Source organism: Scyliorhinus canicula, chromosome 18 (genome assembly GCF_902713615.1).
Source record: "Scyliorhinus canicula chromosome 18, sScyCan1.1, whole genome shotgun sequence".
Classification (NCBI taxonomy): Eukaryota; Metazoa; Chordata; class Chondrichthyes; order Carcharhiniformes; family Scyliorhinidae; genus Scyliorhinus; species Scyliorhinus canicula.
The window spans coordinates 98177376-98194124 of record NC_052163.1 but is presented as its reverse complement, the minus strand read 5'-3'; the positions used below and the strand labels follow the sequence as shown (position 1 = coordinate 98194124).

The following is a 16749-nucleotide window of genomic DNA, read 5'->3' as shown; positions in this document are numbered from 1 at the left end:
TGGGAACAACAGCCAGGAGTGCACTATAATCGTAAAATCCAGAGGTATCAACGGCATGAATGAGGGTTTCAGCAGCAGATAAGCTAAGTTCGGGGCAAAGTCAGATGTTGTTATGGAGGTGGAATTCGGCCATCTTTGGTACAGTGCGAAAATGTGATTGGAAGCTCATCTCGGGGTCAAATATGACATCAAGGTTGTGAACAGACTCATTTAGCCTCCAGACAGTTTATGGGAAGAGGAATGTTATTGGCAGCTGGGGAGTGAAGTTTGGAGTGGGGACTGAAAATAATATCTTCCGTTTTCCCAATATTTAACTCGAGAAAATTCCTGCTCATCCTGTACTGAAAATCAAGAGATTTGGTATATAATGCGTGACTTGCATTTTCTCTTTCAAATATAAACCAACGTGGAACAAAAAAAGTCTGTAAAGGTGGAAGCAAAATGGTAAAAAAACGAAACATTGATCCTTGTATCCAAAATACTAACAGCAGAGAAATTGGTGGCTTTCTTTGCCGTAAGAAGAGAAACACCATAGTTGTATATGAATCTGGGCAATACTTATACTTGAATACTCCACAAAGAAATCTGTGGATTCAGTGATTCAGTTTAGCTCTCAAAGGGGAAGCAGCCTATGGTCATCTGGGACTATGGCGACTTAACCTTTTATTGAAATGAGAAGACAGAGCTGGAAAATCTGTTGAACGCAGGAGGGTTGGTTCTTGGTGTAATAAAATATTCGGCATTTACACCTTGCTAAATAACCTTGAACATGTGTAATCACGTCCCTTACACATTTTTCACTAACCTTCCATTGTAAAATATAAGCCACTCAACGAACATGAATAAAACCGAACTGAAGTTTCACAATATTTAAAAGGAATGAAGACCTGATCATTGGCAGACTGGTTGCTTACAGAAGATGATTATCATCACCAGTCACAACCTAAGTATTTAGCAGCCATGGTTCAAGATAAACTTTTTAAAAACATTGGCCTCCTTTGTGGGCAAGTGTATGAGTTTTTAGAAAGAAAACAAAGACACAAGTCCCAGTGCGAGATCATGAATGAGGCTTAGAAATTGTATCTTTTGCAAATAACTCTGTGGTCACTCCCGACACATATATCAACCTAAGTTTGCACATTTGAAATTTGTTCAGATGATTTAAAGGAATCAACAACTTTTTTCATCTCTTTGGATTCTCCTGGTGGAATAAAATATACACTTAATAATCTAATATTACAAATATAGTCGTGGTCAGGAAATGGGTAGTGGGGGAAGGGTCGGTGTTGGGAGTAGATGGCGGACACTAGTTTAGGGGTATTATTGGCGGCGCTTCTGCCATTCCCACCGGCCAGGTACTCCACAAGTCCGGTAGTGGTGGCGGCCCTGAGGGTGTGGCGGCAATATCTGAAGGTGGAAGGTGCCTCGGTTTGGACTCCAGTTTGCGGCAATCACAGGTTTGTTTTGGGGGATAGGGAGGCTGGACGTGGATATCCGGGCGGGTGGGATTGAGCGGTTTGGTGACCTATTTGTGGGGGGGCAGCCTCCCAAGCTTGGAGGGACTGGTAGAGGAGTGTGAGCTGCCCAGGAGGAATGGGTTCCGGTACTTACAGGAGCAAAACTATGCAAGGAAACAGGTGTTGTCCTTTCCTGACCTGCCACCCCCGGGGTTGCAGGACAGGGGTTAGTGAAGGCAGGGTGGTGAAGATTTACAAAGAATTAATGGGCTGGGAGGGAGCCCCGAAGTTAAGCGGAAGTGGGAGGAGAGCTAGGGAGGTTGTAGGAGGCTGGGTTATGGGAGCAGGCTCTGAAGAAGGTGAACGCATCCTCTTTGTGTGCTAGGCTTAGCCTCATTCAATTTAATGTAGTCAACAGGATGCACATGACGGTGGCCAGAATGAGCAGGTTTATTGAGAGGGTGGAGGATAGGTGTGGGCGGTGCGCAGGGGGGCCCGTGAAGCATGTCCACATGTTATGTCTGAAGCTGGAAGGATTTTGGTGGGGGTTCTCTGACGTCTGAGGCTTGAGGGTGAAGGTAGTCCCGAGTGCCGAAGTGGCGATTTTTGGAGTGTCAGAAGACCTGGGGTCCAGGGGACGAGAGAGGCCGATGTTTTGACCTTTGCCTCCCTGGTAGTCCAGAGACGGATCCTGTTGGAATGGAGGGACTATGGGCCGCTGAAACCAGGGATGTGCGTGAGCTACCTTGCAGAATTCCTTAGGTTGGAAAAAAATCAAGTTTGCCTTGAGAGGGACTGTGGAGGGGTTTAGCCGGAGATCCATTTATCGACTTCTTCAAGGATAGTTTGAAGTCAGCAGAAGGGGGCCTTCTGGGGTTAAAAAAGGAGGCAGAGTGGGTGGAGGGTAATGGCAGGGAGGGTGAGGCGCGGGGGTATTGGTTATTTATTTGTTGTGTGATTTCCTGTTTGTTCTCTTTTTGGTTTTGGTTGTGTTTGATGTACATAAATGCCTTAATAAAAATATTTCAAAAATAATAATCTAATTTTACTTAGAGTAACATATAACTTGGAGACATCTGACATAACAAACTCCCAATTCTTCTGGGAGAATGTGCATACATGTGTGGTCAATATGCCTGTGCACTGGTTGGTTGATAGTTAGTGATGTGACCTCCAACCAGCTGGTGGCACCAGACATCTTTCACGTGACTTGAGGTACCCGCCAGTTGGTAATAGGACGTACGAGAGGATAATCCCACTTATATAATAATAATCTTTATTGTCACAAGTAGGCTTACATTAACACTGCAATGAGGTTCCTGCGAAAAGCCCCAAGTCGCCACATTCCAGCACCTGTTCGGGTACGCTGAGGGAGAATTCAGAATGTCCAATTCACCTAACAGCACGTCTTTCGGGACTTGTGGGAGGAAACCAGAGCACCCAGAGGAAACCCACACAGACACGGGGAGAACGTGCAGACTCTTCCCAGACAGTAACCCAAGCTGGGAATCAAACCTGGGACCGTGGTGCTATGAAGCAACAGTGCCAGTAGAATTCACTGAATTAATTTAGTAGTTATTGTCTGTATAGTTATCTGTTAGTTATCTTTCCATGTGTTTGTTAATAAATCATTTTTCTAGTTGAACAACTAGATGTTCTGTATATCTCATTACAACTGCCATATCACAGAACACAACATGGTACCAGGCGTTCAGGACATATAAAGATTTAAAAAAATAAATTTAGAGTACCCAATTCATTTTTTCAAATTAAGGGGCAATTTAACGTGTTCAATCCACTTACCCTGCACATCTTTGGGTTATGGATGCGAAACCCACGCAAACACGGGGAGAATGTGCAAACTCCACACGGACAGTGACCCAGAGCCGGGATCGAACCTGGGACCTTGGCGCGTGAGACTGCAATGCTATCACTGCGCCACAGTGCTGCCCTGGACATTTAAAGATAACGACAGAGAAGCCGAGGCGAAATAAGCCGTCGAGCAAAAAGAGAAGGTTTTCCACTGACCTGGTGAACTATGGCTACCTGCAACTCAATGCAACAAACGGCGAAGTTAGAGATGGAAGGTTTAAAGGCACCCCACCAGCTTCAAGTCCTGAGTATCATAGAATTGACAGAGCAGAAGGAGGACATTCGGCCCATCGAGTCTCCGGATCTTGGAAAGAGCACCCCACTTTTTTTTACATCGGGGCATTTTAGCGTGGCACATTCACCTACCCTGCACATCTTTGGGTTGGGGGGGGCGAAACCCACGCAGACACTGGGAGAATTTGCAAACTCCACACGGACAGTGACCCAGAGCCAGGATCGAACCTGGGACCTTGGCGCCATGAGCAGCAGTGCTAACCACTGCGCTACTGTGCTGCCACGGAAAGCACACTCTACTTAAGCCCACGCTTCCATCCTATTCCTGTAACCCAGTAACTCCACCTAACCTTTTGGACATTAAGGAGCAATTTATCATGGCCAATCCACCTAACCTGCACATCTTTGGACTTTGGAAACCCATGCAGACGTGGGGAGAAAGTGCAAACTCCACACAGACAGTCACCCGAGGCCGGGATTTAACCCGGGACAATGGAGCTATGAGGCACCTATAACCACTGTGCCACCATGCCGCCTAACTTAGATGAAAATTGGTGTGTTATCAAGCAACAGTTTAGACTCCATGTTTCAGCCCTTGACCTTCAGACACAGCCTGATGAGAGGCATATTGTGTTGCTGCCCACGGTAGCAGGTCCTCAAGCAGTAGAGATATACAATACCTTCGCTTTTGATAGCAAAGAGGAAAGCAAGAGCTACGATGAGCTGGTAAAGTACTTCGATCGGCATTGCTCGCCAAAGAAAAACTAAACATTTGAACGGTACATATTTCGTACACGTACCCAAAACCAGGCAAATCTTTTGATAGCTTTGCAACCAACATGAGGCTGAAGGCCCAGTCCTGCAATTTCAGTAATATAAAATCATCAATGATCCCCGACCAAATAGTGTTTGGGATATCGAATGATAAACTCAATGAAAGATTGTTATGGGAAGAAGACCTGAAATTAGAAAATGCTGTTAAGATCTGCCATGCAGGCAGCACGGTGGCGCAGTGGTTAGCACTGTTGCCTCATGGCGCCGAGGTCCCAGGCTCGATCCCGGCTCTGGGTCACTGTCCGTGTGGAGTTTGCACCTACTCCCCATGTTTGCGTGGGTTTCACCCTCCCAACCCAAAGATATGCAGGGTAGGTGGATTGACCACGCTAAAGTGCCCCTTAATTGAAAAAAAGGAATTTGGTACTCCTAAATTTATTTTTAAAAAGCTCCGCGAGTGAGCTGACTGCACAGCAGATCCATACACTCAGCTTGAAACATTTTGGTGCCAATATGGAAGAAGACGCCAACGCCATCCCTCAGTCAATAAAAAATGTGGTCTCCATGCAGGCGGCCATTTTAAGCGACTGACTGGGTCTGCCATTTTATGCCAGAGATGTGGCAATCGTCATGGGCCACAAGATTTTATATTTCTGAAATTGCAGGACTGGGCCTTCAGCCTTCTGCATATGAGAAAGTATGCTATAGAACTGCTATACATATTCAGTGGACCAAATAAGATCAGTCAACGCAGTTGATGAGATGTCCCCTGAAGAACAATTCTTAATTGATATCATTTCAACCAAGGACATGATGAGTCCGACCATGAAAAGTGAAGAAGAATTACTAACCCTAACCATTGTGGCAATAGTAATGATAAACCTAATACCATCAGAATCAGATGGATGACACTAGTGATGCTGAACGACACGTTGATAAAATGCGACTTCAACATGGCAACAAAGTCCAACCTCCTCAGTCTGTCCAATTTGCACGGGCTTCAGGTTAAACTGAAAGGTGTCAATCAACCGAGACTGCTGATAGACTACAGTGGGAATGAGATTGAGATGCTGGGTGTATGTGAGCTCGAAGTACGGATGCACAACAGACGTCACATTGTACGGGCAGCACGGTGACGCAGTGGTAGCACTGCAGTCTCACGGCGCCCAGGTCCCAGATTCGATCCCGGCTCTGGGTCACTGTCCGTGTGGAGTTTGCATGGGTTTCGCCCCCACAGCCCAAAGATGTGCAAGGTAGGTGGATTAAACACGCTAAATTGCCCCTTAATTGGAAAAAATAATTGGTTACTCTAAATTTCTTTTTTAAAAAGTCATATTGTACCATTTTCCATTCTGGACACGAAACACGAGTCCATCATAGGAGCGGATGTGTGTGAGGCCCTGAGCCTAGTTGAGCGGCTGTATGTTCCAGATAGCGAGGAGGAGACAGAAGATTACTGCGATTTGCAACAAGATATGCAGGCCAATTACGCGATGAGAAACAAGCAAATGTTAAGGTGGAGGCGACAAATCAGATGAAGAGATGGAAGAGCCAAAGGGAACTGCAAACTTCCGGTTAACAGTCATCAAGAATGTGTGCTTACTCAGTGTCATGGTAAAGGAGCATGATGAGCCTATATTAAAGCATTTATTTATTTTATTTTTTAAAATATTTTTATTCTCCATTTTCACATTTTCTTCAAAATTTACACCCCACCAACAAACAGTAAACGGTAATGAATACAATGTCAATCCCCTTATTAACAACAACGATCCCATCCTCCCACCACCCCAAACAACGGCCCACCTGACAATATAAGCATCAAATAAAAAGAAACCTCTCAAGAAAAAGGAATCAGGAATCACCTATGGTCACCATTGACATATATAGTCCACCCCCCCCCAACCCTCCCCCCTAATATTCAAAGCCATCAAATCCCGAAAGAGTACTGTGAATGACACCCATGAATTGTAGACCTCCCTCCACCACACACACATTCCTCTCCTCCACTTCTTCTTGTAAAGTCCTCCCCCCAACCTCATCTCCTTCCCCCAACTTTTCACCCTGGCTAAACTCACTGGAACCTGTTCTACCAGGCTCCGATAGCTGCAGCCCCTCCCCCCACCTCACTCCCGTTCACTGGGCGGCTTAAACCGGCCAGCGTGGAGGCCCCCGCCCGGGTCTCCTTGGAAAATCAAGAAATCCCCTTTAGCACACAACCCCCGCATACACACCCAAGCCCCAAAGAACCATCATTGCAAATGAAAGTCCCATCTATTCCCTTGTCCAAATGTACAGCATCGACTCATTTAGTACATACATAGAACAGTACAGCACAGAACAGGCCCTTCAGCCCTCGATGTTGTGCCGAGCAATGATCACCCTACTCAAACCCACATATCCACCCTATACCTGAAACCCAACAACCCCCCCCCTTAACCTTACTTTTTAGGACACTACGGGCAATTTAGCATGGCCAATCCACCTAACCCGCACATCTTTGGACCGTGGGAGGAAACCGGAGCACCCGGAGGAAACCCACGCACACACGGGGATGACGTGCAGACTCCACACAGACAGTGACCCAGCCGGGAATCGAACCTGGGACCCTGGAGCTGTGAAGCATTTATGCTAACCACCATGCTACCGTGCTGCCCCTTACACCAACACGCAGTGAAAAAAATAAAATTACATGAGGCTACATCGGTACAAGACCTGCTCTCCGTCCCATTTCTCAATTCTGCCACAGTCCTTCTGCCTTCGCAAACCTCTCCGCCGTCCCAAAATAAAAGTCCTTGGATTTGTAGGTCACCCTCAACTTAGCTGGATATACTATGCTGCACTGCACCTTGCTGTTGTAACAGTACCTTCTTCACCCGGCTGAAGGCCGCCCACCTCCTCGCCAACTCCACCGTAAAGTCCTGGTATATGCGTATACCAGCTCCAGCCCACTGCACCACCCGCTTCTGCTTTGCCCAGCACAGGACCTTCTCCTTCATGCTGTACCTACGGAAACAGACAGTTAGTACTCTTGGCGGCTCACTCGCCTTTGACCTATAAGCCCGATCCAGTTCGTATCGAGAGGGATCGTCCCCCACCCCCAATAGCTCCGCCAACATCGTGGCAAAATACTCCGTAGGCCTTCCAGCCCTTCGGGCAGACACACAATCCTCAGATTCTGCCGCCTGGATCTGTTTTCCATGTCTTCCATTTTGGCTCGCAGACCCTTGTTGATCTCTATCACCTTCCACAGCTCCTTCCCCATCGAGGTGAGTTGTATTAAAGCATTTATAAGATGTGAACGTTAAATGTTCAGAGCTTGAACAGCCAATGAGCTTCACTCTGGAGTTTAAGTTTGAGCCAAATGAGTATTTCACAAATGAGGTAGTCACAAAAGTATACCAGATGGAACTGCAGCCTGACGAGTTTGATTTTTCATTCTTTGACGAACCAGAATTCACAGGATGCCAGATCGATTGGAAAGAAGGAAAATGTCAGACTGAAAACTATTAAAACGAAGCAGAAGCAAAAGGGTCAGAGTGCTCGCAAAACAGTTCTGAAGACTGTACCAAACGATTCATTCTTCAACTTCTTCAGTCCTCCTGAAGTTCCAGAGCATGGAGTGTTAAGTAAACGTTCTGTAGCGAGACTCACTGATGACTTCGAAATGGGTCGCCTTTTGTGTGAACACACAATTCCATGTGCAATGTTGCATTTTACAGGAGAAGCCATTGCAGGTGATGATGACTCCGATGACTGTTATTACAATGACATCTACGCGGATCATGAGTACGATGGGAAAAGCAGAGACTCAGATGGTGAGCTAGATGAGGACAACTATGAAACGATCTGCCGGTGGTTTGGCGGGAGTGATGAGGTGATCACAAGGGATGCCCAGTCTGCGCAGGACACTGAGAAGTGTGAAAGCTCTATGATGGCTCATGCCAAGCATGAAAGTGAGATTGCAGAGCAGACACTTCAGGCGAGAGCAACTGAGCTCTGAACAGACTGGTAACAGAAGAAATCATCCCCATCCTGGAGAAACTGGCTCCAGAGGCAGGCGGTGAATCATCTCAGGCCAACAAAATGGTTCCGGTAGTGGTCTCCCCGAGACTCGAGGCCACTCCACCAAAAGATGTGCGAGAGGAGCAGATGGCTGTATCTATATGCAGCTCCACAACAGCAGACGATATACGTCATACTTCCAGACGAGGGTGAGCCACTACGCGGCTCTTGAAGAAAAGATGACATATACATTATCATTTTGAGTGACGAGGAGCCATCACTTGGGGCACAGGATGAAGGACCGGCACCCAATGTTGGGGACGTGGATCCAACCCAGACACCAGATTACACGCTCTGCAGCCCGATACTGACCATGCAGACGTTTTTTTTGCTTGTTTGTTTTTTTATAAATTTAGTGAACTCAATTCATTTTTTCCAATTAAGGGGCAATTTAGCATGGCCAATCCACCTACTCTGCAGATCTTTGGGTTGTGGGGTGACACTCACGCAAACACGGGGAGAATGTGCAAACTCCACTCGGACAGTGACCCAGAGCCGGGATCGAACCTGGGACCTCGGCGCCGTGAGGCTGCAGGGCTAACCCACTGTGCCACCGTGCTGCCCACTGATGATGCAGACTTGACCTTGACTGCACAGTCCCTCACAAGTATGTCGACACTGGACGCCTCCACAAATGATCCACAAGCACCCACTCCCATGGTGCACACCAGTGGCAGGATGGGTGCAACCAAAACCAAACCGAAAAAGAGGCTCATCCACAGGATTCCTCTGACAAAATAAGAAGAGGAAGAGGGGAGCGGAGGATATTGTGATTCCCACCTGTGGTACTAAACAGGAAAACATCAGCAATGTGGTCGACAGGCCAAAAAGTGAAAGTATATGACTAAGCAAAGAAAAGCATTGTGTGAAAAAAATCAAAGAAGCTAGTGACGCAGGCAAGGGAAGCAAGGAAACTGGTTTTTAGGACCCATCAAGTCAAGAGGCTAAACAAAGTGGTAAGAAAAAAAAGCTTTGCAAGAAAACTGGTATTCCAGAAGCGTGTGGGCAGCACGGTAGCATGGTGGTTAGCATAAATGCTTCACAGCTCCAGGGTCCCAGGTTCGATTCCCGGCTGGGTCACTGTCTGTGTGGAGTCTGCACGTCCTCCCCGTGTGTGTGTGGGTTTTCTCCGGGTGCTCCGGTTTCCTCCCACAGTCCAAAGATGTGCGGGTTAGGTGGATTGGCCATGCTAAATTGCCCGTAGTGTCCTAAAAAAAAGTAAGGTTAAGGGGGGGTTATTGGGTTACGGGTATAGGGTGGTTACGTGGGTTTGAGTAGGGTGATCATGGCTCGGCGCAACATCGAGGGCCGAAGGGCCTGTTCTGTGCTGTACTGTTCTATAAAAGCGACATCGGGAAGCTGACAAGAACCCAGAGGATCAGTGGGGCGATGCTGTCGTAGATGTACAATAAGCTGTGCACCGGGGACATGTTCATCAGGCATATATTGTTTGAAGCACAGTTGATATATATATTTTATATATATTAAGATGTGTAAAATAGTAATGTAGATCATGTTTTTGTAAGACACAGTTATATTAAAATATTAATATTAACATTTCCAAAGGAAGGGGCATTTGGTGATATGCCTGAGTGCAGTTTTGCAGATAGTGATGTGACCTCCAACCAGCTGGTGGCGCCAGACATCCTTCACATGACTTGAGATACCCGCCTGTTGGGTAGTAGAATGTACGAGAGGATAGTCACACTTCGAGTAGTTCCAGTAGAATTCGCTGAATTCATTTAGTAGTTATTGTTTGTATAGTTATCTGTTAGTTATCTTTCCACATGTTTGTTAATAAATCTCTTTCTAGTTAAACAACTAGATGTTCTGTGTATCTCATTACAACGGCCATATCACAAAACACAACCTGGTAACACCATGTCCAATGATTCTCACAGATAAGGGTATCTGTGTGTGTAATTAGTGAAGTTTTAGATTAACTATAAATATTAATCCATTTCCTGTATGAATTATAATGTGCTATGAATCGGGGACCTGACCGATAAAGTGGTTTCCCAGGATTTGGACTATGTTGGGTCACATCGTGGGTAACCCAGAAGCCTCGGCTGCCAAGACGAACCAAAGGCTCCTTTCTGTCTGTGATGTCAACTTGTCCCTTTGAAGCCTGGGGTCGTAATCCTGACTTTTCACAAAGTCTTAATGAATATTGGATATGTTTTTGTGGACATCTGGTGGCATTGCTACAGATGCTCTTGGGCATGTTGAATTACTGGTAGCTATCTGGTTGCCCCTTTACGCCACTAAAGCTACTACTTCCTGTTTGGAGTTGATCTAAATATCACAATATTGGCAGAGTCTGTTTTCTATTGGTGTTGGAAGTTGAATTGTCAGCGCATGATCCCTTTTCTTTAGAAACTAGATATGCAGCAATAAATTCTTATATCTTTAATATGTACACTTTATTAAGTGTCTAGGTAGTTTAATGTTTTATGCAAAGTGTGAAATCTGAATGGCAATATATCCCAGAACCTTTACATGTTGCTTGTTTGTCTCCCCGGTACTGTTTGTGGTCAGGGACTACATTATCATTTAAAAGAAACATTTTTATTAACCGTTTCAATTCATAAAGTACAAGAATAGAAACAACAGCAAAACAATAAAATAAATTACACAAACCGCCTCACTAAAACAGAAAAAAGGAACCTCAAAAATTAACATAGCCCCCCCCCCCCCCCCCCCCAACACACACACAGGAAGAACAAGACACCACCACACACCACCACACACCACCACCACCACCACACACCACCACACACCACCACAACCACACACCACAACCACACACCACAACCACACACCACAACCACACACCACCACCACCCACCACCACACACCACCACCACCACACACCACCACACACCACCACCACACACCACCACACACCCTCCAATATGAGCCCCAGCTCCTCCACCCACTTGGCTTTCACTCCCTCCACCGAGACTGAGTGCTCCGTCAAAATCCGTCCACATATACCAGACGTACTACCCTCCTCTGACCCCGTATTCAAAAGAATCCTCTCTGTCAAGGATGGTGGCACCTCTGTGAATGCCAGAAACGCTTGTCCAACAAAATTTCATACTTGAAGGTATCAAAACGAATCTCGGCCCGAGAGCCCAAATTTCCCTTTCAGATCCTCCAGGCTGGCAAACCGCCCCTCCAGAAATAGATCACATAATCTCTCCAACCCCTTTTCCTGCCACACTCCAAATGTGGCCTCCAACTTCGCCAGCTCGAACAGGTGGTTAGCACAAATGGGGGCCAGCCTTGATACTGATCCCAGTTTAAAATGTTGACGGTGTTGCCTCCAAGTGGAGACGACCACTGGGATCGGCAAGGACTTTGCCGGCGCGAATGGGAGAGAAGCCGTCACCAGGGCACCCAAACTGGGCCCCTTGCACGACCCAGACTCCATCTGCACCCAGGTAGACCCCGGGTCACCACACCATCCCAACACCTTCTCTACCTTAGCTACCCAATAATACAACACCCTCCCCCCCCCCCCTCCCCTCCCCTCTCACAAGAATAATTTGGGAAGAAAGACTGCAACACACTGGAATAGAAAACCCATGCAGACATGGTGAGAATGTGCAACCTCCACATAGACAGTGACCCGGGCCGGGATCGAACCCGGGTCCTCAGTGCGGTAGGTAGCAGTGCTAACCACTGTGCCACCATGCTGCCTTGTCCTAGCACACTTCATGACAGGGTTTTGCCTGTGACTGAGCCCGAGTGGAATACGTGGCTCACCCAGTCCTTCCCAAGCCTGGTCTGGTCCTGCACCTGTTCTCCTGTTAAGAACAATACATCGGCCCCAAGATTCTTTAGGTGAGAGAACATTAAATCAGCTATATCCACTGTGATGAGTCACCTCATCCTCATTATGAATTCCTAGGTCCCAGGCCACTTTAGATGGCCACCTTTCTCCTTAATGAAAGCCTCCGCCTGATCTCCAACGTGGCGAAGTAGTAATCTTTTGATTCCATCGTGACTTGCAGCCTTGACGGGTTCACCCAACCGAGAGAACATCTCCAAAAAGTACTCTGTTGGTCTCGGGCCCTCTACTCCTTCTGACAGCCCCACTATCCATCCCGAGGGTCTGTTGCCTCAACCTATTTTCTAGGTCTCCCACTTTTACTCTCAGGCCCTTGTTCCTCTCTTCCACAAGCAGTATCTCTGCTTCCAGCGAGGCGAGCCTCAAGGCCTCCTCCACACCTTCAGCATTTTTCCTTGCTCCCTCACAGCTTTACATGTCTTTCCCAACTGTTCTTGGATCAGGCCCAATGACTCCCTCAGCTCCTTGCCTTATCCATTTGTTTCCCAAACTTTTCAAACTCCTGCGCCATCACCATGGTCAGCGTGTCTACTGTAATGGACGCACCACGCCGTCATTTTCCTTCCTTCTGACTGCCTCACCGGACTCTGACTGCCTCACTGGACTATCAGCCTTGGGCTTCTTCGACAACATCTCCCTTCAACCTAACTTTTCTTCCACTTTAAAACACAGGCTATACTCACCAAAACCCCACATGAATGGATTCTTTTGGAGCTTACTGATCTCTAGATTGGTCCCATGGGCCAAAGTTGAGGGGTTTCTATCTGATTTACCTGGGTCATCGAGACTAATGGGATTTCTTCTGTTCCTTCTACATACAGAGAAGAATTGTCTTTCGTTCATCGAAACATCTGCCCTGGATTCAACTAACGTAGAGGAGGCTTTCCAAAATATCTTGACAGGTAAAATCAAAAACATTAGAAAATATTGGAGAGAGTGCAGCAAAAAGATGAATGGAAATTCATGAGTTTCCTCCGGATGCTCCGGTTTCCTCCCACAGTCTAAAGATGTGCAGGCTAGGTGGATTGGCCATAATTTTTTTAAAATGCCATTTAGTGTAGGATAGGTGGGGCTACGGGGATAGGGCAGCTGAGTGGGCCTGGATAGAGTGCTCTTTCAGACTGTCGGTGCAAACTCAATGGGCTGAACGTTCTCCTGCTCTGTATGAATTCTATGATTCATCTATGAATGGCTCCAGAGAGGATGAATTTCAGTTATGAAAATAAATTGGAGAAGTCCAATTTTCCTTTGAGAAAAGAAGGCGAAGAGGAAACTTGATGGAGGTCTTCAAAATAATGTGCCGCCTGGACAGAGTAGACAGGGAGAAACTGTTCCCGGACATGATCGAAAACAAAAGAGCATAGGTTTAAGATTATTGTTTACCCTCTACTTTCTGCTCTCAGTTGATCTCAGTTGGGGAAATAAAAGCAAAGTACTGCAGATGCTGGAGATCTGAAATAAAAACAGAAAGTACACAGAAAACCCCCCAGGTCTGGCAGTACCGTGGAGAGACAGAGAGAGAGTTAACGTTTCGAGTCCAATGTGACTCTTCTTCAGAACTGAAGAGAGGGAGAAATGTGATGGTTTATTCTGTTATAAATAGGGGAAAGGGTCAGGTGGAGCCAAATGGAAGGTCAGGGATAGTTTAGAGGGTGAGGGGAGATTAAATGACAAAGATGCCATGGAACAAAAGACAAAGAGAGTGGTAGTGTTCATAGTAAAGGAAGAATGCATTGGTCCAGAGTAGGATTTAATAGCAGAAAATCAATGGAAGAAAATCAGGAACATTGCAGCAGGCTAAGGGCAGATTTATAAATTTGAGAGCAAGGTGGTGAATTGAAATGACAAGCTACCAGCAAGTCAGGATCAGGCGTGTGGACTGAACAGAGGTATTACTCAAAGCAGCCACCCAGTCTGCATTTTGTCTTCCCAATGTAAAGGGGATCACGTTGTGAGCAGTGAATACGACAGACTAAATTGGACGATGTACCAGTGAATCACCTGGACAGTGTGTTTGGGGCCTTGTTTGGACAGTGAGGAAGGATGTGGTAAAGGGCAATTGGTACACCTTCTGTGATTGCATGGGATGGTGTCCTGGGAAGGAGATAAGATGCTGGGGTGATACAAGATTGGACCAGGGTGTCACAGAGGGAACAGTCCCCTTGGAATGCTGACAGGGGAGGTATGGGGAAGATGTGTTTGGTGGTGGCAACATGCTGGAACAAAGAACAAAGTTGGCAGAAAAAGCAGAGGATAATCCTGAGAAGGCTGGTGGGATGGAAACCCTGCTGGAAGCCGAGCTGGTGTTGAAATCAGAATTGTATTTGGCTTTGCTGCTGCTTTCCCTCCGTCTGCAGTTGAATAACCAGATTGCAGTCATTGTCGCCAATTGAAGGCGAACAACCAGCTTGCACTTACACAGTGCCTTAGACTTAGTAAAAAATCCAGTGGTGCTTTAGAGGACTTTAATCAAATAAACTCTGACACCTAGCTGCACGAGGAGATTTTAGGATAGATGACCAAAAGCTTGGTCAAAGAGCCAGGTGTTGAGGAGGACCTTGAAGGTGGAGAGTGACAAGAGACGTTTGCAGAGGGAAAGCCATAGTTTAGGGCTTCAGCAGCTGAAGACATGGCTGGCATTGATGGAACGATGGAAGTTGGGGATGGGTAAGAAGCCAGAATTGAAGGAGTGCAGATATCTCCAACTGTTGTGGGGCTGGAGGAGATCACACAGGTGGGGAAGGGTGATGGCGTGGAGGAAGTTTAAAACAAGGCTGAGCATTTGAAAATTGTGCCATTGCTGGAACGGGAACCATTGATCAATGGGTATGGGGTGAGGGGTGACTGGAACCTGGTGTGAGTTAGGGCAGGGGCAGCAGAGTTTTGATGAGCTTAACTTTGTGGAGGGTGGAAGATGGGAAGCTGTAGTCTACAATTGAATGTGATAAATGGCTATTGGAGTAAAATGATGCAGATTGCCCAGTGCCTAGTACAGGGCACGGGAGAGGCTGAAAAATCATTTTATAAAGAGTGGGATTCCAGAGTAACTAAAATGATTTTTCTTTTCCAGAAATTTATCGCATAGTTTCTCAGAAGCAGATCTCGGACCGATTGACTCACGAGTCACCCGGCAGCGATGTGGTGGAGATTGATGTCCCCCCAACAAGCGACGGGCAGAAATCTAATAAACTGCAATGTTGCCAGAATATGTGACCTGCTGCAGCTGCCCTTCTGGTTCCCTACTCCTGCCTGTGCATTGTAGTGTGTTTGGAACGCTTCTTTCCAATGCCCAATATGATTTAATCTGTTTCTTTTGAATTTTATTTCGCTGCAACTACAGAACAAATATTTCAAATTTTCAAAATAAGCAGCAATGAATTGCTTGAAACATACTGATGATAGCACAAGATTCCTCTCCATTAGACCTGGAAATATGCTGTCACTAATTCCATGATGGGTCTACAGCCCCTTAGCCTCAGTTGAAGTTAACTATGCTGGGCCAGCTGAAATGCTTTCCCTCTCTATTTCGGGGCCTAGTTGCTGTGATGAAAGCTTTGCCTCTCTTCTGGCTTTTGGGCCTGAAGGAGGAGAGATTGGGATTGTCTCATTCTAGTTCCAAGTGGGACTTAATAGATGGTGTAAACCATGAATAATTCAGTTTCAGACCACCAGTAGGCACAAGGCAATAACCTGAAGGAACTTTCAAAGGAGAAATTATTTATCCAGAAATAAGATGGTGAAATAATTGTTATATTACAGAACTGCTGCAGTTTTATAGTTAATAAAATTCAAAAATAATTGTATTGTGAAATTCTAGGAGTGTTCTCAGCCTGTTCTTGTATTTATTTATTAGTAAACAAGCTGCTATATCAGAGACCAAATCTTGTGCCCATCTATGTGTCCTATTCATATCACAACTCACATGTCTATAGGGTTCTGCAGAGAGTGATGTTCAGAGCACTGGGGTGAACAGCAAGCAGAAAGAAGATGGAGGCTTGGTGGGTGTAAACACTTTTGAAGAAGAGTTTTTTCCAAGGTATTGAAGGAAGAAGAGCAGTGATAGGGCAAGGATGCTGAGGGAGGAGTTCCAGATGAAAGTAGCTTAAGAAATGGCCACTGCCAGTAAGTAGAAAGTAGGAATTGAAAAGTAGGCCAGTATTAGGGAAGTGGAGGATGTATGTGGCATTTCACTGTAGGAAGAGAAGGTAGGAGCCAGTAAGTGCAATTAAACTTCCTCCACTCCACCACAACCTCAGAACGTTGGTCCTTTTTGCACCTATATGACCTCCAACTATATGACCTGGCAATTCTCTGAATAATACTTTGCCATGGAAAGAAATGCCAGATGTTGCATATTGCAGGAGTGAATCCATTCTGTAGGTCCCTCACACAAGATAAATCAGCATTCAATGAGTTCATTTGATTTAAGAATTGAAGGCTGAGTGCAGAAAGTCAGCCTGTCAAGCCCTCAAACTCACTTACTCCAGCCCT

At 46.2% G+C, this 16749-nt stretch overlaps 1 protein-coding gene across 2 annotated transcripts in view; it reads left to right on the top strand.

The window, feature by feature from the left end:
* The window catches only part of LOC119953042 (ras-related protein Rab-11B), a 151614-nt gene that overhangs the window by 20056 nt on the left and 114809 nt on the right, over positions 1–16749 (top strand). Inside the window, exons 4-5 of one of the 2 annotated variants that reach the window (XM_038776842.1) lie at positions 13080–13160; positions 15329–16139. The exons of the other annotated variant lie outside the window; for it this stretch is intronic. Coding sequence (XP_038632770.1) covers positions 13080–13160; positions 15329–15471 — 224 coding nt within the window. The 3' untranslated portion in view covers positions 15472–16139. Of the gene's footprint in view, positions 1–13079; positions 13161–15328; positions 16140–16749 lie in introns of those variants that run through there. 2 annotated transcript variants of the gene reach the window in all.